Genomic DNA, 25,634 nt, shown 5'->3' with positions numbered 1-25,634 from the left:
TGAAATCAGTTCAAACAAAAAACTGAGCGAACTTCAGAACAAAAGAAAGTACCAGCATTTCCCATATTGATTCCACTATTTTGACTAATGGTGCTGCCACTGACCCCGAGCCCTGGTGAGGAACCGGGTGCCTTCACCCTCTTCCTCCCTCCTCTTTCTGCTGGCCTCAGTCTGCCTCCGCTCTGCCAGCTCCTGCCTTCGGTCTTACTATTACCTTGGGCCTGGGTGGGGAGGTGGTTAGAGAACAAGATGGTGTGGACTGTTAGGATTTTGGAAGGGGCATAGGGTGGCGCATGTTCTTAAAAGACACCCAGGGTATTCTGGTTCTCCCTTCCACATGGTGAGGAGCATCAGGTGTAATATGGATCCTCAAGATGGAGGGGAATCCAAGAATTTTCACAGTAGGAAAGATTTTTCCAAACCTCGAATGACTCATTCAGGCAAAGTAAGGGAACCCAAAGGCACTCACTCCAGAGGAGAGCTGCCATGACATGACAGACGGCAGGACAAGCCAGAGGCGTGCACTTGAGATGCTCGGGGCAGGTCTTGGACCGCCGCCTCCGGCCTCTCTCTGGGCAACCCGACTGCCCGGTTCTGACCAGACCCTCTGTACTTGGGATGCCAGCATCATCAGTCGTTCATCTTGTCTCCCTCCCTAGACTGCAGGTGTCCAGAGGGCAGGGCTGTGCCTTTTTCTTTCCAGCTGTCTAGTGCCAGTTACCATGCCTGGCCAAGGGCAGACGTGAAGCCCGTGTTGCTGAATCTGCTGAGCGACTGTGTGTTCACGATCTGCACGTCTCTGTCAAGATGTTCCAGAAACACCTTAAACTCAGCCTGACCAAACATTGATTTTTTTTTTTATTCTGGAACCTCGTGCTTATCCTTCTTATCCTTTATCCTTCCCAACCTCGTGCTTCCATTTCTGTGTTGGTCCGTGGAACCGAGCCATGCGGTCAGAGCCCTACGTCCCCAGACGTCACACTGCTTGACCGCTCAGTAGTCGCTCACTCTTCCTCCTCCTATAACTTCCTTGTCTCCCCGGACACTATTCTCTCCTTCTGCCTTTCCGACTGCCCCTCCTCTGCTGATGCAGTTCCTCGGGGCCAGGACTCACGGTCCTCATCTGCTTCCAGAAGCCCTCTCGATGATGTCCACCAAGGGCACAGCTTCCAGTCCCATCCCTCTCCCAACAGCCCTCAGCCCTCTAACTCCAGTCCTGATCGCTCCAGACACAGATCCACCTGCCTCCTTCACCTCCCGTCTTGGCCAGCATCTCAAAACAGAACGTATCCGGAACGGAATTTGTCGTTCACCGTCCCCCAGCTCAGGGAAGTGGGCCAATGCTTTCTGTATTATTTCAGCCAGAGATCTGACAGCATCCTTCCTGCCTCAATCCTTTTTGCTACCCATATCCAGCCAATTCCCAAATCCTGTTCTTTGTCTCCTAAATGTGTCCTGGATTCATCAGAATTCTCCTGCCTCACCACTTTAACCTAAGCTGTCTTGATTCCTTCCCGGGCTCAACAGGAAATCTCTCATTTGTCTCCCCACCGTCTCGCCACCCCGCTGCAATGTATTCCTTACATTAAAATATCAAAGTGTATTTTATTTAATGTATTCCTTACATTAAAATATCAAAATTATCAAAGATTTAAAAAACCCAACTAATCTGCTCAGGTCACTTTCTCCCTGAACTTTGTGGCGTCTTACCATTAATCACGGATTAAAGACCAAAGGCGCCATATTGATCTGGCTGTGCGCATGGGCGACGTCTGTGATAGATGGGAGGGCGATGGGGGACCAAGCCAAATACTCTGTACGCAAATGACCCATGCCGCTGGGTGGGCAGTGGTACCTTAACAGCGGGTGCCAGCACTCTGCGAGGTGGACCACTGTCTCGGGGTAGGGTTTTGAGCCAGAAAGTGGGACACCTGGGCCCTGAGTTTTCAGTGAGGCCAAGGCATTAGAGCCCCTTACTGATGGGAAGAAGAACTTTCGAGAAACAGGAATGTCTAAGTGGGCTTTTCAGCTATTAGGTGATAGGCTCTGTGCACCCCAGGTCCCCCCTATTATCACTCTTTTAAGTGAAAGTGGGGAAGGGTTTGAATTTCCTGTCTGGCTGATGGGGTACAACACAGAGGCTGCCCCAAGGAACAAAGATCAGACACCTTCAATCCACGTAAGCACAAATTCACAGGCTTTGAGGAAAGGCTTCAGGCTTAACCGGAAATAGAATTAGGGGTGAGAAACTGTGTAGATTTGAACCCAGATTTTGAGTGGCGTGAAGCCGATTCCCACCTCCAGTGATCTGGGTTGGTTACCCTGGGATGCTCCTGGGCTGCGGAGGGGCCTGGGGCCATCAGAGAGGAGGTCGCATCTGAGTTGAGCCTCGCGAAAGGGTGGGTAGGGATTTTCAGTGCCAGAGGGAGGCATTCTAGCAGACTGAATACAATGTGGGCAGATGCAGAGCTGAGAAAGGTCCTAGCTTTAATAGCCTGTGACCCACAGAGGGCTAGTAAAGGTAAACGGGGCCCTGCCAGGAGCGGTGGTCCGGAATTCCTATACAGATACCGCCCAGCTCTGCAGCGCCTGGAACAGACTCTCCAGCCACGTTTTGGTCTGTCTGTTTGGCAAGAGGCAAGGTGGTGCTTTTCCCATGCAATCAAAGACAGAGTGGAGGCCAGGAGAGCAGAACCCTCACAGCTCCAGAGCAAGAAGGGGTGACTTACTCCTTTGTCATCAGACACCTCAACAGTCGATGGGCACCAAGCTGACATCTGGCTGAGGGACATCCGAGCTGTTGTACCTTAGCCAGCTGGCATCTCAGTAGCCCTGGGTCACCAAGAAGAGTTGCCTCTAGGCAAGGAAACGACAGTAACTGTCATTTAAAGACAAAGGAGAGCCTCGGCTCTGCTAACTGATACCAACCCGTTCATGGGCAAGGCAGTTCCCCCGAGACCCAAGTTACAACTGGGCGGAAATGCTCGTTCGTGGACTCTGGTCTTGGTGGTGCATTCACCACGCAGGGGCCACATCGACCCGGGCGAAGAAGATGTGTCTGGCCTTCCGTTTTAAAGACTGGCCTTTCTCAAGTGTCTTTTTCTGACTTCCCAATGGGTTTGCCATGAAATGAATGAAATAGTAGGAAAGGATAAATCAGAAAGGACAGGCTTGGAAGTGCAAATTATTGTCATTACCGGGAAACAGGGAAGGGCATGGGGCGGATAGCAGGGCAGCAGAGACACTCACTACCTTGGAGCCTGCCAGGAGCCCTTTCATTTTCAATTAAGTAATTACCACATTGCTCAGCGAGGGAGGGCGGCAATTACAGGCTTTCCCATCCTGTCACCTCGCCACCTAACACCTCCAGCTTGTGGCACAGCGCGGCCCTGGGCCAGCATTGCTCCTTGTCATTAGGTATACACAGGGGACTCTCGAGGCCATCAGGCCCTTCATCCTGTCTTCTCAAACCTCCCTGAGCAAGTCCAAGGCCAAGAACTTGGCATACTTGGTAGGGCTGCGTGGGAAGTGCCGAGGGCAGACTCCCCGAATTGCTCTGATTACAGCAGAGCACAGACACTCCTGGACTCATAGCAGATCTTCAGAGTTGGCAGATGTGCGGGGTGTTCGGTACGATTTTCCTGTGCCCTTTTCCTGCACAGCTAGACTCCCCAAATGTTCTCAGGTGCTGGGATTGTAAACGGATGCCCCTGCCTGGCTGGCTTTGGGCCCTATGGATATGAAGGGACGAGGAGGCTGTTACCTGGCTCACCTGCCTTGCAATGCCACATGGCTCTTACCTCTGTGAGCAGAGAGATTTATTTGACTTTGAGCCACTTCAAAGAGCTGCGAAGAACATGAATGGGAAGTTCCACATCTCAAAGCAGCCTGCGGGGCTGTTTCTGGACGACAGTGACCTGATGTGTTTAGAACTTCGGTAAACAGACGTCTCCCCTCTGGTTCTGGGAGGAGAGTAAGGAAGACAGACGAGACTGACAGAAAGCTTTGACCTAAAGTGATGGAACAACACTCATCACAGGGCCCGGCCGTCGGACTGGGGTGCTCGGGACCACCTCCCCTCTTCTTCCCACCGCCCTGTGAGCAGTGACCCAGCAGGGCCCGGATGGGGCGGGGGTGGGACTAGCTGGGGAGGGGATCTGAGTCATCAGCAGCTTACTAGGTCTTCTAACTAGTAGCTGGTCTCCCAACATTTTGACACACATCCCATCAGTAAGAACTGTTTGACCCTGTACTCCCCAGGATATACCTACCCATTTATAAATTATTTACATGCACTCTCATCTATCTACATATTTAATATTGGTAAAGCTTACTTTCATATAAAAAACATCAGTATAAATAAAAGGCCTACTATTTTCTTTGGTCTGCTCCCAGTTGACTGTCCTCTACACCCCCTGTGGTGGGAGCCCCACGTTGGGAATGCTGCTCTGACCTTTGAGCTCTCTAGGTTCCAGCCTTTTATGGGCAAAGGATGAAGGGGAAGGATCCATTCAGAGAAGAGGGTCCTGTCTGGGCACATGGGCTACGTGCAAAGGAGTGAGCATCTCAGAGTCTCTCTGGGCTTATCGGCGATGGCAGGAAGGGGTGATGGCACCCAAGCACTCGTGTTAACTCTTTCTCAGCCCTGGGACCCTGTTTGAAGAGGCCCAGCTAAATTAAGCCAGAGTTGCCGGTGCCCCGCTGGGGCCCACAGGCTGTGGGCGTCCGGACACAGGAGCCTGGGGAGCAGGTGCCTGGGCCATTCATCCTCCCTGGGTTTGCCTACCCTCTTAGAAGCGGGGCCAGAGTGAAGGAGAGGTTTGGGAGAGGCCCCCTACTCCTCCATCCTGGCATCAGGAAACCTCCTGTTTCCTCCCATGTTGGGGGATGCTCACCTCCAGCCCCACGAGAGACTGCTCCCTCACTGCACACAGTCTGCAGTTCACTCACCTGGCGTGGCCGACCCGCAGCCTAGAGCCGGCCACTGGGGCCGCCCCGGTGAGCCAGTGTATTTCAAGCACCTGTCACGTGTTCCAGGCTCTGTGTGGAGCAAAGGGGATCCTGGTCCTCAAGAAGCTTTCAGATGAGAACAGGAGAAAGACGTGCAACGTGTGCACACCCAGCAGGGGACGTCTCAGCTCTGGTGTCCCCTGGCCAAAGCAGACTGTGACCCCAGGGCACCTGCTGAGGGAGGGGAACGTGAGACCACGAAGGGAGGCAAAGTCACAATGGAAGCACCGGTGAACAGGTCACTGCTGTGGGTAACTGGGCCTCGATCCTGCGGAGGACTCTTGGAGGGACCCTACTGAGCCCCACTGCTTAGGTGGCCAGCAGCACTGTCTGCCTGGGAGCTCGTCACAAACGCAGCACCCGTGGCCCACGCCCGGCCCTGCCGACTCAGAGTTGGCACGTTAACCTGCGAGAAGCAGGGCCTCAGATCCTCCATCTTCATCAAATAGGACGACTTTGATGTAAAACATCGCTTTCTGTATTTTAGGACTTGGTGCCACCAGACTGGATCCCTCTGAATAACTTCTTTGCGGTTTCCAGCATTCAAATTGTACACTTGTTTTCCAGCCCCTTGAAATCTCTTTAAAATGCAACTTACTTACCTGCACTTTATCATAATTATAACTCAGTTGCGGAGACAGAAGGCTCACGCAACCAACTGTTCTGTTAAATGCAAATTGCGTGTGGGGAATACTTCTGGGAGAAAACAGAGCGGCTGTTGTGTGAGAAGTTATTTTTAAAGGACGGAACCAAATGTCTCCTGTGCTTTAAAGTTTTTATCAAAAACCTCAGTGAATAGAGGACCCTTTGTGAACCGTCGACACCAGCACCCACGGAAATAGATACCCTCCTAAAAATGCAACTACAATTTCATATATAAGTTGTGAAACATCAAAAATAAGCAGCAACAGTGTGGGGGTTGCCTGAGAGAGTCGGGAGAGGGCTTGGGGGTCAGGGAGAAAATAGGGAAGAATTGGGACAACTGCAATAGCATAAATAATACAAGATAATTTACATAAGCTATAGTAGCTCAATGTTTGTTTATACACGCTTGGTATTTGTGACCCCATTTTACCCATGAGGTGCTTGGCCAGAGAGCTGCTAAGTGGAAATTCTAAGAGTGAAGTCTGTTTTTTTCTGGCAGCCTCAATGATTTGAATACTTGGTCACTTTTTCATTTTTTGTCATGGAAAAACGAAGCACTTATTTCTTAGGGGAAAACATTATCTTGTCGCTATGTGCCCAGAAGCAAGCAGAACTGCACGGTTTTTCAGTGTAGCTGCCCGTCACTCTCGACACCCAGATTGTTGGCTCACAATCGATTCTCCTGAACGTCAGATTGTCCATGCAGGCTGGTTGCTCACCACATGGTTTGGGGCTTCTAGGTTAGGGAGGCTGAGTGCTCAGGTGACTTGAGGGGGACTAGGCCCCCTTCACTGTCTTGCTATTTTATGGGGATGGGGATGTGGTCTGGGAGGGGGCAGAAATCAGGAGTTCTAGTCAGGAAATGCTGCCTGGAGGGGTTTTGGGGTCTCTTGATACTGTCCTCCCCACGTCCCCCATCAGAAATGCCCCATCGACTGAAATGTGAGCGTGCTTGTCGTGAGTGTGAGCAAACACGGTTGTGCCAGGCACAGTGATGGGAGAGCAGAAAGGTCGATGGAAGACTGGGGTTGACAGATTTCTCCCACGAACCTGTGTTTCAACAGGCGATTCTGAGGACTGCATCGGACCGTCAGGCAGAGAAGGCACACGGCTTCTATTAGTGTGTTCATTCACGTGCGTGCATTTCAGGTCAGCAGAGGGCTCCTATTCCTCTTTGCGGAGGGTAGGGGACAGTGTCTGGCTTCGATGTTCTGGACGGGCCAGACTCAGAGGAGGAACAGCTGCCCCGAACCTGTGCAAGACTCTGGGGGAGCCCCCCACCTGCTTCCTGCTCAGCTCCACAGGTGGGCAGGGGCGTCTCCTGACGGTGTCCAGCCTCACCTCCGGGGGGCAGCCCAAATTCTCAGCTTTAGCACTGCTGGCATTTTGAGTCAGACACTCTTCACTGTGGGAGGTTGTCCTGTGTGTTGTGGGATGTTCAGTCGCATCCCTGGCCTCATGTGCCAGTAGTACACACCCTGACCCCTCCATGTTGTGACAATCGAAAATGTCCCCTAAGAGGCACAATCACACTCCCACCCCCACTCCCTCACACCATTCCCACCCCCACCCCGATGCTCTGCTGGTCTTACCCAGGTGACCACTCCCTATCATTAATTGCTAGGAAATTCTGTTCTCAGGAGGACAAGCCACGGAGAGGTCAAGGGGGTCCCTGGAAGGACTCTGGGGCAGGGGCAACTGTGGCCTTGAACCTTGGCCCCGCTGACAACTAGCCATTGACTTCTTTCCCTAGCTCCTCTTCTCTGGGACAGAGAAGTTAGGGCACGGCCTGCCCTAACCGAAAACCGAACACAAACCAGAAAATCACACAGCTAGAAATGTTATTTTCGTAAATGACTTTTACTTCTTGATCGTCTCTCCTGACAGTGACTCTTGGCAAAGTGCATACAGCATGAAGGCAAGCTTATCTCTCAGAAGTCATTACAGAGATGGTCCTGTGTCCTCCTTTTCTGGAACCAGTAAAATATTTTCATTATAAAAATTAATCTAAATATAAATATTGACACTGAAGATCAAAATCACTTGATGACAAAATAATTCTTCTGGAACTATAACATATGCTTATGGTTTTTAATACTAAATTAAATCTTTGCACTTATTTGGCACAAGGAGACCTTTATAAAAATTCAAATGCCATGAAGCAGGCGTCTTCCTTTTTTTGTCTTTTTGCAAGGCTTACACAGCACACACTTTTTTTTTGTCGAGGAAAACTGAATATTTTAACACTGTAACACACAACAATAGTTGCTTTTCATGCCTCTTAAAGAAAACGCTCTATTTAGAACTCCAAACCTTTTTCGTTGTGTTTTTCAAATTTGCATTTGTTTGCTTCGAATCACGCCAATGGAACAAAAACCCAAAGATTTACTTTATTTCAAAGGCATCGTTTCTGTTGGATAACACATACACAGCATCGGCGAGAAGTATGTTGGAAGGTGGACCCCGCCAGGAAGGCCTCACAACACAGTTCAGAGCAGCAAGTCGTGTCTGGGAAAGCGCCCAGCAGCGGAAGGACGTAGGAGTTGGAAACAGCTCAGAAGGGTGCTCTTGGGACGCATATCAGTCATACTGAGCTTGCAGGTGTGGCTTTGGCAAATTCGCCTCCCTGGCCCTCAGTTTTCAAATCTGAAAAATGGTGATACCTACTGAATAGGGTTGCTCTACAGATGAAAATGGGAATAATAATGAACATCAGTCGTGTTATTCCCTCGCCTCCCAGCTTTGCCTTCTTCCTCAGATTCAGAATCTATTAGCAACATGGTCGGTTGAGTGAAGTTCCAGTTCCATTTGCTTTTATAAACTCACTCTACATAGCCACGCGTCTGAGACCAGAAACATGGAATTAGTATGAAGTCTTTTGTCCATTCAATTCACCATTTGTCCTGGCTTTTTTTCATACCTGTAACTTTTCTGGCTATTGCTTAACCATTTATGTCTTTAAGGTCATTTTACTACTTTTGCTGAATATTTATTGGGAAGTACATTTTGGGGGATGACACTTTCACATTTGGCTACAGTCTGCAACAATGCATTGACCTAAACATCATGCAGACATGGTCATCGCTCACCCACGTCATGTCCACTCTGGACAGTGCCCTACAGTTAAGCCAATGGCGGGCGGTCTTTCTCAAGTGTGTCTCCACCTCAGAGTGGGGAGAGTCTCAGGAAGTCCTAGGAAGAAGCTAAATTCTCAGTGAGCCATTGTTTTGGATGGACCTGGGCATGGCATGGGCGAATAGGAGCTTTCCTTCTGTGGCCTGTAACCACAGAGCGATGGGAATGACTGGGGGTTCGGCGGGCTGGGGCCTAGCAGGAAGGAGGTGGCTGAAGGGGGACCTGCATCCTGATGGCTGAGCACTCTCCGATTTTGATGGTCCCTACAGGGGCATTTTCACGTTTTCCCTTAGTGTTTGCAGGACAAAGATGCTTGTAAGAGATTAAGAAGAAGTGATGATGAATTGAATGATAATACTCATCTCCCTACCCTCCACTGTTCCCTCCGTACCAACTATTTTTCTTTGGACAAATTGTTGCTATGTGATTCTAGGTGAATCGAAGGAAGGAAGGAAGGAAGGAAAGAAAGAAAGAAAGAAAAAAGGGAGGAAGGGAGGAGGAAGGAAGGAAGGAAGCAAGGAAGGAAGGTCCTACAGACAACACACAGTAGCCGAGCCAACAGGGAAATGACGCATTTTTTGACGTGGAGCTCTGCTGTTGGAAGCCGGCGTCTCGGTTTCTTGTCTTGGACACCCCTAGGAACCTAAGGCAGAGAGGAGGTGAGACCGGGATGCTGAAGTCAGAGACGGCTTTCTGGGTGAGGTGTCAGGACAGCCCTGTTCGCCGGGGCTCCCCAGGCCCTGTCCTCAGGTGGAATCCACACAGTGTTCGATGGCTGTGGGGGTCAAGGCACTGTCGTGTACGGCCGGAGGCAGTGGGTCACTGGCAGTGGAGTGTTCCATGGTGCTAATACATCGCAGCCGACTCCAGGGCGGGCTCCTGGGGCGAGAGCATGAGCACACTTGTCAGTCGCTTGGCACAGTGAGTGGAGGTGATGAGACCCCTCCACAGTTTCTTTATATCATGAAAGGTACTCATGCTCATTGACCAGCTACACATGTCCCGCTGTTTCAGAGGTGATGCATTTTTGCATGTGCATCTTTTTTTTTTAAAGATTTTATTTATTTATTTATCTTTAGAGGGGAAGGAGAGGGAGAGAAACATCAATGTATGGTTGCTTTTCATGCGTCCCCTGCTGGGAGTTGGCCTGCAGGGAACTGGCTTGCAACCCAGGCATGTGCCCTGACTGGGAATCGGACCGAGATCCTCTGGTTCGCAGGCCCGCACTCAATTCACGGAGCTACACCAGCCAGGGCTGCATGTGCATCTTAATCCACCTAAAATTTATTGTGGCATATGGAATAAGGCAAACTGGTGTCCTTCCCACTACTACCTGCTTGGCCAACTTCCCAAGCACATTAAAAAAGGGAAACTCTATACCTTCCCTACCAGTTCCTGATGCTTCGAAATGTTCATATGACGCCTTTTTGTATATGCCTGAGCTTTCTATCCCATGCTGTTCATCATCAATACCTTTACAGCTTTTAATTTGTTTGAAAATCTGGCAGGAAAACCACCTTCACTTTGCACAATGCATTTGTCTATTCCTTCTGACTTATTCTTGTGTGAACTTTAAAAAAATCCCCCTGAGATTTTTATGAGAACTGAATCAAACTATACATTAACTTGAGAAATCACTTTTACTGAACTACTGATGTGATTTATTAGTATCTCAGTAGTAGAGGTACCCTTGCATCCCTGTAAAATCTGCCTGGTGACTTACTATTTCATGGACTGCTGGGCCTGATTTGCTAACACTGTATTTAGTGTGCGCTGTCTCTCTGCCGAAGGACAACTCGTGTGTGCTGTGTGGTGTGTGGTCTGTGTGTGGGGGGGTGTCACCAGCCACGTCAGGCTTTGGTGCTTGGGGCTACAGTGGCTTCACAACATAAATCTTGTCATTTCGTTTTACTTTTTGCTCTGGAATCTTTTATATTGCATGGGAATGAACTGCTCCTTCAAAATTTATCAAGCAAAACCACTTGGCCAGAGAATCTTTTCTGAAGGTTTAATACATTTTAAACTTTTATTTCTTAAATAACCTTTCACTCATATTCTCATTAGATTTGATTTTATTAGAATTAAGACTTTAAAATTTATTAACATAGATTTACATCACGTTTATATATATAAGTAAAAATTTTACATCTCTATTATATGTTTGTTTTTATTTTATTTATTTTCTTGATTTGGCTTACAAAAAAATTTCTATTTTATACTTTTCCAAAGGATAAAATCTTCAATTTATGATCATTTCTATATTTTTCTGGTTTTAACTAATTGGTCTTTGCATTTACCTTTGATATCCGAGATTCAATGTGTAGTTCATTAGTTTTGCCTCTTCCTTCTTTAGTGACAAAGGAGGCATTTAATACTATAAATCTGACTGGTGTAGTTTTATATGGATCCCATTTGTTTTGCTGTACATGATGTTTGCATTGTCAAAACGCTCTGCGGATTTGCTTTTCTCTTCAATCCGTGACTCCTTGGAACATGTGTCAGAATGTGCGTGGGTGTGTGTTTGTGTATATGTGTACTTGTTGGGGGGTGCACGGGTTTTACAAGTCAAAACAGCGCTTTTGTCTACTCTAACTTTCGTTCTACTTTTGCCCCATCCAATACAGACCTGTGGCTGTTTACATCTAGATTAATTAGACCTTAAACAACGAGGTAAACAGCGGTTTCTCCGAGGCAGCAGCCACAGCTGAAGCGCTCAGGAGCCCCACGGGGCCGGCACCGGGGCATCTCCGTCACTTCAGAAAGGTCGGTCGGACAGGGCGCTGTTCTCCACCATTGTTGGAACAGGGGCCAGAAGGGAGGTTTGTACTCCCCGCTTTGGGGAATTTATTCCTTGTAACTGGTATAAAACCAGTTGCTATAAGCAGTCTGTTGATGGTTGGAAAGTGAATCCTCCACGAAGGACAAAGTTAGACAACTATCTGAATCAAGGCAATTGCAGAGCCCCCAACCACGGCTCAGATGTCATGCTCCACTGTTTGCCAGTGTAAGAAAGGCTCGTGGTTTGCCTACTTCATTTTACCAAAATTCAAACATCCTCCTCCTTGTTTTCTCTCCAAGTGCTTCTTGCCTTGCATCCTTCTGTGTGTTTCAAAGCAGCCTTCCTCCCCTTTTCTATTTTGTTTGCACTTCTTTATTAATATTGTCCGTATTTTCAGCGTTAACCTCTCTGTATTATTTAAAAGTAACATATTTTTTAAAATAACTTATGAAAGTGACCTTCGCATAACATGAAATTCACCGTTTTCGAGCGAACGGCTCAGTGACAGCTAACACGTGCACGGTGCATGTGCAGGCACCTCCTCTGAGCGGTCTCAAACGCCCCCGCCGCTGTGACCGAAAACCTCTTACCCGCCGAGAAGTCCTTTCCCATCCCCCGTGCCCACGGCTCCTGGCCGCTGCCGGTCCACAGCCTGGCACTGCAAAAGGTAACTTGTTTTTAGCTCTCTGATTTATAACAGACCTCCTCCCTGGCCCTAGCGGTCTGCCCTGTTAGTGTAATAATGAGTCTTTTAGCTCTTTAAAGAAATGGCTAAGAGCAAGATAATTGGACTTGGAAAGGTCAGGGGTAATGGCTGGCCAAGGAAGGAATGCTGCCTCTTGGTGCCTTAATAGATGCAGTGACTGGTACCTCAAAATGGCATGCCTGGCCCTGGCTGGTGTGGCGCAGTGGACTCACCATCACCCTGCAAACCCAAAGGTCATGGGTTGGCTTCCCCGTGGGGGCACATGCCTGGGTTGCTGGCCAGGACCCCAGTTGCAGGTGTGCGAGAGGCAACCAGTTGAGGTTTCCCTTGCACATTGATGTTGCTCTCCTTGTCTTTCTCCCTCCCTCCCCTCTCTCTAAAAATGAATAAATAAAATCTTAAAAAAAAAAAGGCATACCCAGCATTATGCCACTGCCTTGTGCTTTTGTACTCAGGCCACCAGGACGAGGAGACAGGGCACGGGGAGGGGGCTGACGAGCAATGCATAAACGGCAACAGGTGGTATTTGTCATGGCTTCGGTCTTGTCACCCCAGACAGCATCTGCCTTTAGCATAATGGTGCCCCTGAGGCACTTTAGCTGGGCCCTCATATTCCTTACTAGCGGGATCGAACATCTGCCCAAGTTCTGAAGCCTGCGCTGTGTTTAGGCAGATGGTCTGTTAGCCCCGTCAGTGTGATCCCCAGGGCTGGTGCAGTCTGTCTGCTGCCCCATTCTTCGCCTGGCTTAGGGGCAGCTGCTGGCTCTTTCCAGGACCACAGCAAGTGGCTCACAGGAAATCTGAGGAAGCGTGAACGTGGCTCAGAAACGCAATGAGGACTCCTCCACCCCAACCAGACCTCATCTTCTCGTGTCCCTCTCTTTACTCCTCTTACATCAAAATTGGTTCCTGCAAGGAGGTGGAGATGCGGTGGAGAGGGCGTATCCATACGGCAAAGAGGCCAGCAACACCAGGCAGGTGTTTGCCCCTTCTCTTAGATCCCCGCCCCCCACAACAGACCATGAGACCCTGCAGAAAGGACGCTTCCTGGGGCTGTGCTGGGGAAGCTGCAGGCAGGCAGCTACAGAACGGAGGTACCACCTACAGTGAACGTGACGGGAATTAGGACAGAAACAGCATTTACCATCAGATCCTCGGTGGCGCCTTGGCTGTCTCTAGTCCTGTGTGTGGAGGAGCCGTGGAGAATGAAGTTGCGGTTGAACGTTTTCATGGTCACTGAAGATGCCTCCAGTTTTTCAGCTAAAAGGAAACCAATGAGAATGAGCGTCACCCAGAGGCGGCACTGATGGTTAGGACTGAGAAAGGCCAGGTGTTCGGGTTACCCAGATGCTTGCTCTGGACCTGGAGTCTCACTGTGGTCCACGGGTCTGACCGTGGACTTACTTTGTGTTTATTTTTATAAGGCGTCATTAGTAGCTTTCCGGGAAAAGGTAGCTTGGAGGTAATCCAATATAGCTCATAAATTCTTATTGGCCATTTGGAAATATAAAAGGTTCTGAAAATTGGACACATTTATAACTTTGGAGCCCAAACTGTCTGATGGCAAAATGTGACTTGAACTGACACGTGGCTGTTGAAAGCCCACACCCACTCCACCAAGTGTGAACACCCTCATGCTTCCCTGCAAGGACACCGATGTGTCTATCAGGGGCTGCCCCAGAGACCCCTGTGCGGGGGAGGCTGTTACAAAACATACAGAACACACGCCATATGACCTTTCTTCTTTTCATTTTTCAATTCCGGTTCACATTCAATAGAATTCTGTGTTAGTTTCAGATGTACAGCACAATGGTAAGAAGATCATGTACTTTAACCGTGGTCCCCCTCCACTGCTTCGAGGACCCACCTGGCCGCATACCTAGTTATCACGATGGTACTGACGTGTTCCCTAGGCCATAACCTACACCTCCGTGGCTGTTATGTAAGTGACAGTCTGTACTTCTCAATCCCTTCATCTTTTCCACCCAGCCCTCCAAGTCCCTTCCCTTCATGTCCAAGAAATTCTGAAACATATATTGACCTAAGGGTTTCAAATAAGGTGTCATGGATCTATAGTAAATCTTTTAAAATCCTCACCTGAGGATGTGTTTATTGATTATTAGAGAGAGAGGATGTGTGTGTGTGTGTGTGTGTGTGTGAGTGAGAGAGAGAGAGAGAGAGAGAAACATTGATGTGAGAGAGAAACACCGATTGGTTACCTCTTGTACGTGCCCTGACTGGGGATCAAACTGGCAACCTAAGTATGTGCCCTGACCGGGGATCGAACCTGACACTTTTTTGGGATATGGGATGACACTCCAACCTATTGAGCCCCTTGGCCAGAGCTATAATAAATTTTAATTGTATAAGTTTTTGTGGAATACAAAGTAGACAAGCAATAACTGCCTGAACAAGGAATGGTAGAACCAAGGTTTAAACACTCCTCTTCTGCCATTCTCCTCCTCTAACGTGCAGGCCTAAGTTTCTAGTTCGGCATCGTCAGTATGTGGCTTCTGAAGCCAGAGAAACTGTTGACAACGTCCAGGGTAAGGGTGATGCCGTTGGCGTCACTGGAATCCCTTCCAGGTTGGGCTGGGGTCCCTTCCAGGTTAAACGCTTTGGGTGCCCTGTCCTCGTCTCCCTGAGAGTCACTGTTCCAGCACGTTCGGACAGCACCCCACAGCCAGCACGGCCACTCCCTGTTGCCCAGGCCTGGGGCAGGTCGGAAGTACCAGGAAGCTAATGCCCCACAGGAACAGCCTGCAGCCAGTGATGGGTAAATGTCGAAACACCTCATCTTCCTACTCTTTGGGCAAGAAACTCGGAGGTGCCATCAATACTGTCTCCCAGGGATTCCCAGAAGGATTTAACACCTCATATTGGCTTAACTTTCCCCCCTGAGTCATTTCTCTCTTCCCCTACCGGTGCTCATTGGAATCACCTCCCAAATATGTGACTTGCACTCTTATCCTTGTCCCAGGTTCTGCTTCTTGGGGCATCCAAGTCCAGATAGATTGTCCATAGAAGCAGTTCCGGGGCAGAACCCCCCCCTTTAGACCTGGTCCTCAAACGCAGACTTCTGAGTGACTCAAAGTCAGGGAGTCGGGCTCAATTCTCTGGTTTTAATTTAAGCGGACCTTTCATGGGTGGAGCGGGCAGTTTCCTCCTCTGCTGTCTCGATGTGTCTATAGTTTGTACCTACAAACAGAGCACAGCGGTCAACACACCTTCTCAAAGCGCAAACCTTGATCCTCTCAATTTTCTAGACTGTGCAAAATTCCCACAGAAGGAGTGAGGGGCAAACGCACCTGGTTCCTCAGCTTCTGATCTCGTTTTCTCGTGAGGCGCCCGCACGGCGCAATGTTTAAGCCTGCGATGGTCAAGGCTGAAATCCGGCTCTCGATGTCAGAAATCTTAATGTAGCAGAAAGACAGAATCAGCAGGGAGAAAGCATAGGAGGAGAGAGTCTTTGCTAAAAGTGTTATAAATCTATAAAGAACAAATCTGCTTCATTCAACCTCTACCAAGCACTTCTCTACCTAGTGCTATAGGGAGAAAATAAAACACAGGTCCTTCCTCGTAGGTTTAACTTTCTAGTTGGTAAATCCAGAGCATTGCCCATGTGAGAGTACCTCAGGGATGCACAGAAGCCCAGGGAACCATGGGAATTCTGGCCAGGGCAGTCTGAGGTGGGGTGGTCAGGGAAGGCTTCTATGGAAGGTAACACTTCATGTGAGCTTTGAAAAGCAAGCACGATTTTTCAGAGCTTCATTTTCCAATGACGTCCTGAATCCAAAACCAGAGTGCTAAGTCTCAGGAGGGGTCCCCCCGCAACCTCTGTTTCAAGTCCATTTCCTCTATTAAGAGGCCAAGTGGCCTTGAGAAACTCCTTCCTCTCTCTGGGCATTAGTTTCCTTGACTGTAACACTGGAAGGTCAGAAGGAGCTCAGATTTCCTTCCAAGAGCGTCTTAAGGCAGGTAGAGAGATCCCATCCCCGTCCCAGGGATGAAGAAGACACAGAACCTGCTCCTGGAAAAGGGCATTATTGTTTGCTGCCACCATACCCACTGCTTTAAACAAGTGAACTTGTTCATGAACTCATCCGTAATCCAGTGGCATAGGCGCCATTCACTCGGTTTTACAGATGAGGAAGCCGTGGCTCACAGGGTAAGTAACACAACCCACATCTCAAATGTGGTCTGGGCAGACCTTGGCATTGGTGCTAAGGCCTCTGCTCTTGCCACGCTGCCACGTTCTCAGAGCACTTTGCCAAGGCTGGCACGGGCACACTGGAAGGGGCAGGAGAAGATTGGCAGAGCCGAGAGAGGAAGTGGGGATCACGGCGGTCCCGCTGAGGTGGCACAGACAAGTGGCGAACGTCGGCCCAGCAGCCAACGGGTGCGCTGCACCTCAAGGGCCCCACTGCCTCCCCCGCCTCAGCCGTTTCGTGCCTCTAAGGTCGGGTATATTATCGAGGCTGTCATTTGGGAGAGGAAGGCTGCCCTCTGAAAGGGGACGAGCTGGTGGAACCCACTCTGCGGAATCACAGCCATGCGAGTGCGGTGGAAATGGCAGTGACAGAACACGAAGTGATAGATACGAAGGCTTTGAAATGATCCTTGTGGAAGAGGGGGTGCCCTCTCCTCTCGGCTGGTGGTCCCCCATATGGGCAGACAGGAGAGTTCTTACTTGGAGCTCAGCATGGTGGACCTGGGCTGCAGCTGTGGCCACCTGGTCCTCCAGATCAGCCAGCTCGGTCTCACTGGTGCCACTGTGGATGCCCCGGGCAGCGTCCTCCAGCTCACTCAGCTGGCCTTCGAGTCCGTACACGGTGCCTGCCGCCAGGTACACCTGTGGAGGAGGCGCGGTCTGGAGCTCAGGGCTGCGGACCCAGGACCGGTGGGACTTTCCAGGGGACCCGGGTAATTCAGGGGAGCGAGAGGGAACTAGACTCATCATTGGGGGTGAAGGACAGGGAACGCCCCTACATATAAACATTCTTTGCACTTCAATGGTGGCCGCATGCGCTCTCGCCACCCCCTCACTGTCAACGCCCCTCCTTGAGCTTTCCTGCAAGAAAAAGCAGCTTGTAAAATTTGGAAACACAATAAAACCATACAAAACTGTGTGACATCAGCTGCGTAAATTATGAAATTGTCCAGTGACTGTAACAAGTATACTATCAAGACGGAAGAAACAAAGGGAAAAATGTACGATGTGGTTTTTTGAATAAAAATCTTGGATGGCATTTTGTAATTGAGAAAAATGTGCAGGACATGAAACTGGTGAAATTAATTGAAAACAATTACACATTTTGAGTGACTTATATTTGATTAATGACCTTCAGCTTGCTTGCAACAGGCTAAGGAAATTAAACCTGAAATCATAGTCGGAAAATACTTTATTTCTTAGAAAACAGTGTGCTCTTAAGAAAAGCATGTCAAATCTATTTGTGCGTCAATTCAGAGTTTTTCTGTGAGCTACTGGAGATTTAAAGAGAAAATCAGATAAAGGGAGTAAGTGATTTGAGAAAAATTAAGAAAAAAAGAATTTTTAAAAACTCATTGATATTTATTTATTTTAGAGAGAGGGCCAGGGAGGGAGAAAGAGAGGGAGAGAAACATTGACGTGAGAGAGCATTGATTGGTTGCTTTTCTTATGCTGTTACCGGAGACCAAACCTGCAACCCAGGCATGTACCCTGACTGGGAATCGAACCAACAACCTTTTGCTTTGCTGGACAATGCCCAGCAAACCACGCTGCTCAGGGCAGGAAAAACAAATTTCAGTGTTTGAGTTTATAAGGTGATTCTGTAAAAGTGGACAAACAGAAAGTAACAGGGTTGGAATAATTCAGCCTGGGGGACGCCCACGCAGGGTGAAGAGAACAAATGCTTCTTCAGCCCAGTTAACGACGGGAAGATGGCAACCGCCAACACAGAGGACAAGATGTATTTAAAGAAGGGGATTCCTGAGAGGCCTGTGACGCTTAGTCAGCCTCTGTAGAGCTCTGGACACGTCATCCCAGCCGGTCAGGGCTGATGCGAATGAAAGGCAGCCAGTCCAGTCAGCCCTTTCACAGTTTCTTTAACTTGCGTTAAAACTATGCCCGCATCAGGCAAGCTGAGAGCTACCGCCGGAGAGTCACGCACGCCTTCGGTGCTGAGCGAGGCTGCGCGCCGGTGGGAAGCACGAACCCCGAGGAGCTCCCCTCTCTCAGTTCCTTGGCATGATCCACACATCTACGTTAAAACTGACAACTCTGCAAGACGTTTCAAAGCAGAGCGAAGGCGGTGGGCGGGGGGGGTCTGAGGAGAGCAGCCCTGGCCGTGCACCAGCCGGCGCAAGGGGCTGGGTTGCGGGGGCTTCCCGGGCGGTGGGCGCGGGGACGTCATGTTAAAAGATTCGTCAGCCTTCACAGGGGCCGTCAACCAAATGCTTGCTCGCCTTGGCCATCGTTCATGTTCCCCTAATTTTATTTTCTTTATCATATGCAGGTATTAGAGAACTTGTTTCTAAAAGATCCTCACGGTTTAATGTAGCCATTTAGTCTTTGTCACCAAAACAAGGAATGTGACTCCGTTATACGGAGGAAATGAGCATTTCAGAGCCAAGTGGAGAAATTAACAGTTTGTCTCTTAACAGTTTCCAAGTTGAAGAACTTTTCACAGGGGAGGAAAAGTTGAGGAGAATGAGAAGAGAAAGGGGGGGGGGAGAAGACAAGGACCGCCAGGGCGGTTCTGAGTTTGGACATCACGCTTTTTCCAGACACACACACACACACACACACACACACACACAGTAAACTTATTCTGATCATTGTAAATGTAAACTTACAGTTTTGCACATGGAACAACATTTGGAAGTATTATTTAGGTAAAATGAATAATTTGCGTTTGGCAATGGTTAGACATAACTTGACGTGACTTTGGTCTGGGAACCTGGATTCTTCCAGAAACATGCACAACTCAATGTCGTCACCCCCTGCCGCTGTGTCAGTTTGACAGCACTGTCCCACTGTCTCCACAGTCACCCACTGATGTTCTTTGCTTTCGCTGCTAGGGCAAAACAATAGGAAATAGTTCCGAGCCCTGGGCCAGGCCAGAAGGTTCATCTCTCTCTCTGTGTTCCCTGCCTTCCTGGCACCAGGAGAGGTTCTGTGGTTTGGCACCGAAGGCAGCTGGGCAGGGACTCCCCGCCAAAGGTGGCAGTGCCTGCTGGGCTGGAGGAGGGTGGTGATGATGACACGAATTTATCGAGCCAGGCGCTGAGCTAAGGGCTATATGTGACTTATTGAATGCTCCCGAGCAACCCTTGAGGGGCGTGCTGGTGCCTTCGCTGTATTAAAGATGAGAACATTGTGTCCTGGAAGCTCAGTGACTTCCTTGATTTCTCACTGGGAAGGGGCGGAGCCTGGGCTGATGCCAGAACCCACACCTTTCTGCGCCCTGCCCGGTGATGCTGTGATACCCGCCGCGATCAGAATGTCTTGGCTTTTACCTGTCAAACTCTGATGCGAAGACACTGGAGTTATTGTGGTTATAGGTTGGCAGGACGGGGGTCTGTGGCCGGGCTGACGTGACAAAATTTAACATGCCATATAATGAAAATGTTACTGTAACCTTAAAGAATAACCCATTGAAAACCATTCACCGGGAACTGCTGGCTTAGTGAAGGCCCATTCTGGGTGAGAACTGTGGTTACCGTGTCTGAGTAATCTATGACCTCACCGTACTCCAGGCGCTGAGGCGATGACCCACTGACTGGCTGCTGGTGTGACAGGTCTTTCTCAACATGGGACGAGGGGTGAGAACGGGGGTTCCTTTAAAGAAGGCCTCTGTGGCCAGAGCTCCCGAGATAGAGCGCGTTCTCGGACCTCTCTACCAGAGGACTTCCCAGAGTCTTGCATGGGCTAACGTGTATCTCAGTTTCCCTAGAAGGCGTGTAAAGATCTCCCAAACTTACTTGATCTTAGAGCATCTTACTGGATTGGGCTTCCATGGAATACACTTTAGGGATTCAATGTTAGTAATGGGTGGGATGTCTTTCCTTGCTCTCCGGGGTCGGAGAACTGCCTGAGAAGCTATGGCCACCTCCACAAGTCACAGTGCCACGGCCCCTCCGGTGCTGTGGGGGTTTATGAGAGCTTTGAGGAGGGGACCAACATCCTGTGCCTGGGCTCTGTGGCAGTGCTGGGGTCCTGGGGGGTACACAGTTCCACTGTGTCTGCTGCCAGAGGCTGCAGAAAAACTGGCAAACACATTTGGTGTTGCCAAGAGTTAGAGGGCAGAGCTGGAAGGGAAGCTGGTGCTGTCCCTCCCCTACCTCCGTGGCTGGGAAAGACGGGATACCCCTGGCTGTCTCGGTTATTCAGCAAAGTACTCAGCAAAGAAGAGAAGGAGCAAGGTCCTTAGGTGGGGCTGGGAGGGAGAGGGAGCCGACCAGGTCCCCGGCACTCACTAGTGGCCCTCTACTGACCCCTCGGTCCATTTTCCATCCTTCTCCACCCTGCCCTGTTCCATGTGCAGCTGACCTCTATGAACCTCATCACCAAGGCTCCCCTGCTGGCTGGGATGGGTTTGGCCAATGGGAGACACCAGCAAGAGATCAAAGTCAGGAGAAGAAGTTGGAGTCTCTCCCCCAGGCTCTCCTGGCCCAGGCTCCCTGGCCATGGCGTCCCCTGGAAGAGGGGTGCTCTTCAAGAATGCAGTTTTCCCTGGGCTGCCCTGCTTTGGGCCGGTGACCCGGTTCTCCTCCTGCTACCCTCTGGATGCCACAGCGTCCCGTAACCGTGCCCACACCTCAGTTAGTCACCCTTTCCTGAACCTCTCCTCTCGCAGCCAGCCCCCAACAGGGACAACAGACTCCTGTGCTCCCCACTCTCAGCAAGCGCCCCCGGAGACCTGGGCATTCAGTCCAAGAAACCAAGGCCCCATTGTGTGTGCAGGGGAGGCTGGCCTTGGCCCGAGGTTCCTCCTGCCTTTGGGGGAGAAAGAGCTCATTTCGGAGTGCTGGCGCAGCAGCGGGCGAGACGTGCCGAAGCGGGGAGACGAAGGGAATTCTGAACTCCCCAGGCCTTCCTCTAATTAAGTGGATTAACGAGGCAGTTTATGAACATAGAGTTGACATATGAATGTGACATTTTTGGCTCACGCTGCTCTGAAGCCGTCAGAAGTATTTTTAAAGGCGAAACATTCCCAAGCCAATGTTCTCTTTCATCTCAGAGTCCTGGTCTGCGGTAGCCAACGTTCAGAAGGTGAGAAAAAGTGTTGCTATTTCTATTTCCGGCCGCCCCTGGGTTCCCGGCACAAAGGAGAAAGGCAGCGCAGGGATGAGGCGTGCTCTTCAGGGGGGAAGACAAAAGGCACGGCTTAATGAAATCGGCTGCGCCCGGAGGCCAGTGTAAGAGCCGGCCCTGCCCTCCTCCTGCCGCTCACACGGATTCCATCTGGGAACCGAGGAGCGAGGCATCCTGCCCTGGCTCTGTGATCTGGTGTCTAAAGAGATAAAGCAACGAGTCAGCCCTTCCCTGGCTGAAAGAAAGAAAGCAAGCAAGAAAGCCCATAAAATTCAAAGGAACACAGAAAAGGTTTCTTCCGAGGGGGCACCTGAAGCTGGAGTGGGGAAGGGAAGCACGGACGAAGCTAACTGTCTGGGGACAGGAGGCGAGGCTCTGAGGTGCTGGACAGTGAAGGACAAACGCTGGCCTGTCAGCGTGCGGCTCTGCTAGGATGAGCGACACCCCGAATCAGTGGGCAAGTGGGTGTGCTTCAAATGGGAAGTGCTAACAAACCCAAGAAAAGCAGCATAATGTGCAATAAAAAGATCTTAACAAATGACAACTCCAACAAGGACATTTGTCACGCTCCTGGGGGGAGGAGAAAGCTGCGCTGCCTTTACTTTAACAGTGCCGTGGGGACTGGTTGTTATCATTTAAATCCCAATCATTTCACGCGTTGTAAGTTTTCTTGGCACCGTGCTTAAAAAACAAAAAAAAAAAAACAACAAAAAAACCCCTGCATCCCTGTCATGGTGAACCATATCTTGATTTTAAGCTTCTCAATTCAGTGTGTCCAGGATTAAGGCCATTTTAGGACCACAAGCACTGAAAGAACTGGATTATAGGCACAGTGAAGGGACAGAGACCCGGCACAGTTGAAGTAAATCCTTTCTTTAAAAAACGATTTCATTCAGCCCTGGTGGCTGTGACGCAGTGGATTGAGCACCAGCCTGCAAGCCAAAAGGTCGCTGGTTCAATTCCCAGTCAGGGCCCATGTCCTGCTTGTGGGCCAGGTCCCCAGTTGGGGGTGTGTGAGAGGCAACCAATCAGTGTTTCTCACATGAATCTCTAAAAGAAAGAAAAAAAGGGCCTCGTTCATCTGAGGTCATCACTCTTGGGGCATCTCCTGCGTGTCAGGCTGTGGCCTAGGGCTCGGGCTACAGATAGAGCCAGCTGGCTCCGCTCTGTAGGAATTTATAAATCTGGCTCCCAACCTGGGATGACAGGGCCCCTGCCTCCCCACATTGCCCCCTGCAACATTTGACAATGTCTGGAGACTTGATTGTCACAACTAGGGGGTTGCTGCTCCCGGCATCTAACGGGCAGAGATGCTGCTAAACACCCTACCGGGGCGGCCCCTTACAGCACGGAATTATCTGACCCGGGATGCACATGCTGCCGACCTAAGGAGAGACAGACGGGTGACCAGAAAGGACAGCAGAGAGAGGTGAGTACTTCGTTCAGCAGACATAGGCTTAGGTTTTATGGGACTCCAAAGGGACAGAGTCTTCAGTGTCTAACGTGGAATAAACATCGGCTTTTTTGGAAAACTTTGACTTACTTTGATTTGTTGTTTCAACTTTTAGCAAAGATTCCCTCTAATAACAGTCCTGATTTCTGAGAATAGCTTTCATCAGAGCACCGCCACACCAGGGCTCATTCTGCTGCGTCTACAGAGATGGGATCGGCTGACTTGAGGCGACACTGGTTTTGTGGACAGGACTGTGCCAGCTGGCGATGGTGACTATGGCCTGAGTGGCTAATGTCCAGATCTCTGTGTCACCCCTGGTCAGCATCGTTGGAAAATTCTCACTGGACCTTGAGTGAAATTCTCAGCAATGATCGTGGATATTTATATATAAGAATGTATTGCGTTCTCTCTGTCCTCACAAGTCGGAAGGATAGAAAACTCTATTGCCAGCTGACTTACCCATGAAGCAGCACAGACCAGCTGAAGTCACCTAGGTTCTGAGGCCACCCACCTCGTGTGGGCAGCGCTCTACCTGGACCCCCACGCATCCCTTGGCTGGTCTCCACAGAGTCCCACCCATGCCCCTCGCGCTTCAGTGCCCTCCTGTCCCCACCAGCTCAAATCCACACTGCAGGCTACCTGTGGATACCACTGTCACCCTGCCTGCATGCAGAGGGACAGAGGAGCCTGCTGGCTAGAGGAAGGGCCAGCTCCTCTTCCTCAGACCAGGATAACCCTGAGATGCGGCTTCCACCCCAGCGGTCCCTGCAGGGGCAGGTTGAGGCTCCTCTTCGTCTGTGATCGCGCCTCTGTTTGGCTTCTCCCTCCCGCCTTCTTTCCCCACTCCCTTACTAACCTACCCCGTTAATAGGGAGCACTTCGCTACTAAATAACGCGTCTGCAAATCCTCGTCTCAAGGTCTGCTTCGGGACCCAGCCCAAGAGCCTTCCTGAGAACCCGTTTGCTCTGGTGCTGGCGATGCTGCTGTTGTGTAGGGGTCCCTGCACTCTTTGTGACCAGTTATAATGGCACGAGCTGCTGCTTCGCACAGGCCTGCTCTAGACAAAGCCCATCCACTCCATCTTACGTTTTCTTCCAGGGAAGTCAGCTGCTCGTCCAGCCTCACTTGGTCTGTTCCAAGAGGAAATGTCCCCTTCTCTCTGTCAGGAGGGACAGGTGGGGACTCCCACGGCCCTGTTGACTCTGCTATCAACTCCTCCGTGGCGTTGATGACTTTCAGGACTTCTGTGGAGATGTTGCAGAGAGAAACAGCAGAATACTTCTGTTTGGTCCAACAACAGAAGGGGACAGAAGACAAGAACAGCACATTAACAAGGACATGGAAATTCTGCATGGTCATGGCGCTCATCAGGAGACAGATGGCTTCCGTTAGGACACACAGCAACATCAGCACCAGAGGAACAAAATGCTAAACAGTCTGTGCAGTGGGGGGAACTGGGAGGAGGCCCAGACTGACTTGGCCCAGCTTCTGGGACTCACACTGAGTTATCTCAGATTCTTAGGGAAGGAGGAAAGAAAGCTCAAGTGGCAGCCACTGTGTCCTCTGCCCACTGCTGAGAGTTTATGTCCCTCACCTCATTTTCTGGAGGATATTCTACTTCCCCAACAGAGCTTCTGTCACAGACTCTGTCAAATTACAACCACGGTGTGGTCCAGTGGGTGGCTTTCTGGACTTGGAGTTAGGAGACTCCAGCTCTAGAATTCGCTCTAACTTTAGTCACAGGACCTTGGCCAAATTACACTGCATTTTGGGAACTCAGTTTGGTCATCTGCACAATGAGAGTATTGGAAAGCAGTTTCTGTGCAGTCATCCCTGAGTGTTAGCTCACACACATCTATTTCTGGCCCATTCTCCCTCGCTCTCCTCCAACACAGAGGCTGAACTGAAAAAAGGTCCTCCATTTCCCAGCTTCCCTTGCAGCTAAGGGCAGTCATGTGACATAGTTCTGACCAATGAGCCTGCAGGGAAAGGCTAAGGAGAGGGTTTCTAGAAAAGTTTTTGTTTTCCTAACAGGTGAACAGATGCAGCTGACGCTCCCCTTCCCTACTTCTTTCTACCTTGATCACAGGTGTGCAGTTACGGCAAAGGTGGAAATGAATATCAAAACGCTGGGTAGCGTGGATCAGAAAGACTGGAGCCCAGGTAGCACTAGAGCAACTGAACCACCATCAGTCACCTGCCGCTGAACATCCTCTTATACGAGGAAAACAATCCCCTATCTGCTGAAGCTACTACTGGCCAGATTTTCGGTTATTTATGGCTGAATATATTCCTAACAAAGTCACTTCAAGCTTTTATTTTCAGTCGTGGCTCAAAACTACAGTTGGTCCTGACCTGGGCCAAGGTCATTAATAGGGCAGAAGTCTTTCAACTACAAAGAATGATCTGCATCTTTGAGTTCATCTGAGTGGACAGCATCAAGCAATGAGGTGGGATTCAATATTGTTGGGCAGTAATGATTTCCAGCTGTAATCAAGTTTTATCCCCACCACAGAGTTTACAGATTGGAAGTCAAATATTGCCCAATGGCATTTTTTTTTTTTAACCAGTAAAACGTTTCAAGAAAACCTGGAATTTTAATGCCTT

General features: G+C 49.9%; 1 protein-coding gene across 3 annotated transcripts in view; it reads right to left on the bottom strand.

The window, feature by feature from the left end:
- Positions 1-7,496: 7,496 nt before the first annotated feature.
- The window catches only part of MYRIP (myosin VIIA and Rab interacting protein), a 204,581-nt gene continuing 186,443 nt past the window's right edge, over positions 7,497-25,634 (bottom strand). For all 3 annotated transcript variants that reach the window (XM_037030385.1, XM_037030387.1, XM_037030386.1), the window contains 6 exons: positions 24,114-24,308; positions 16,966-17,127; positions 15,584-15,688; positions 15,413-15,473; positions 13,420-13,535; positions 7,497-9,669 (listed from right to left, as the gene is read on the bottom strand). In XM_037030385.1, coding sequence (XP_036886280.1) covers positions 9,637-9,669; positions 13,420-13,535; positions 15,413-15,473; positions 15,584-15,688; positions 16,966-17,127; positions 24,114-24,308 — 672 coding nt within the window. In that variant the 3' untranslated portion in view covers positions 7,497-9,636. The remainder of the gene's footprint in view (positions 9,670-13,419; positions 13,536-15,412; positions 15,474-15,583; positions 15,689-16,965; positions 17,128-24,113; positions 24,309-25,634) is intronic.

Source organism: Sturnira hondurensis, unplaced genomic scaffold (assembly GCF_014824575.4).
Source record: "Sturnira hondurensis isolate 20B ecotype Veracruz unplaced genomic scaffold, ASM1482457v3 Scaffold0020787, whole genome shotgun sequence".
NCBI classification, from domain to species: Eukaryota; Metazoa; Chordata; class Mammalia; order Chiroptera; family Phyllostomidae; genus Sturnira; species Sturnira hondurensis.
Note: the sequence above shows the minus strand (reverse complement) of the source record. Positions and strands in the feature narration are given on the sequence as shown.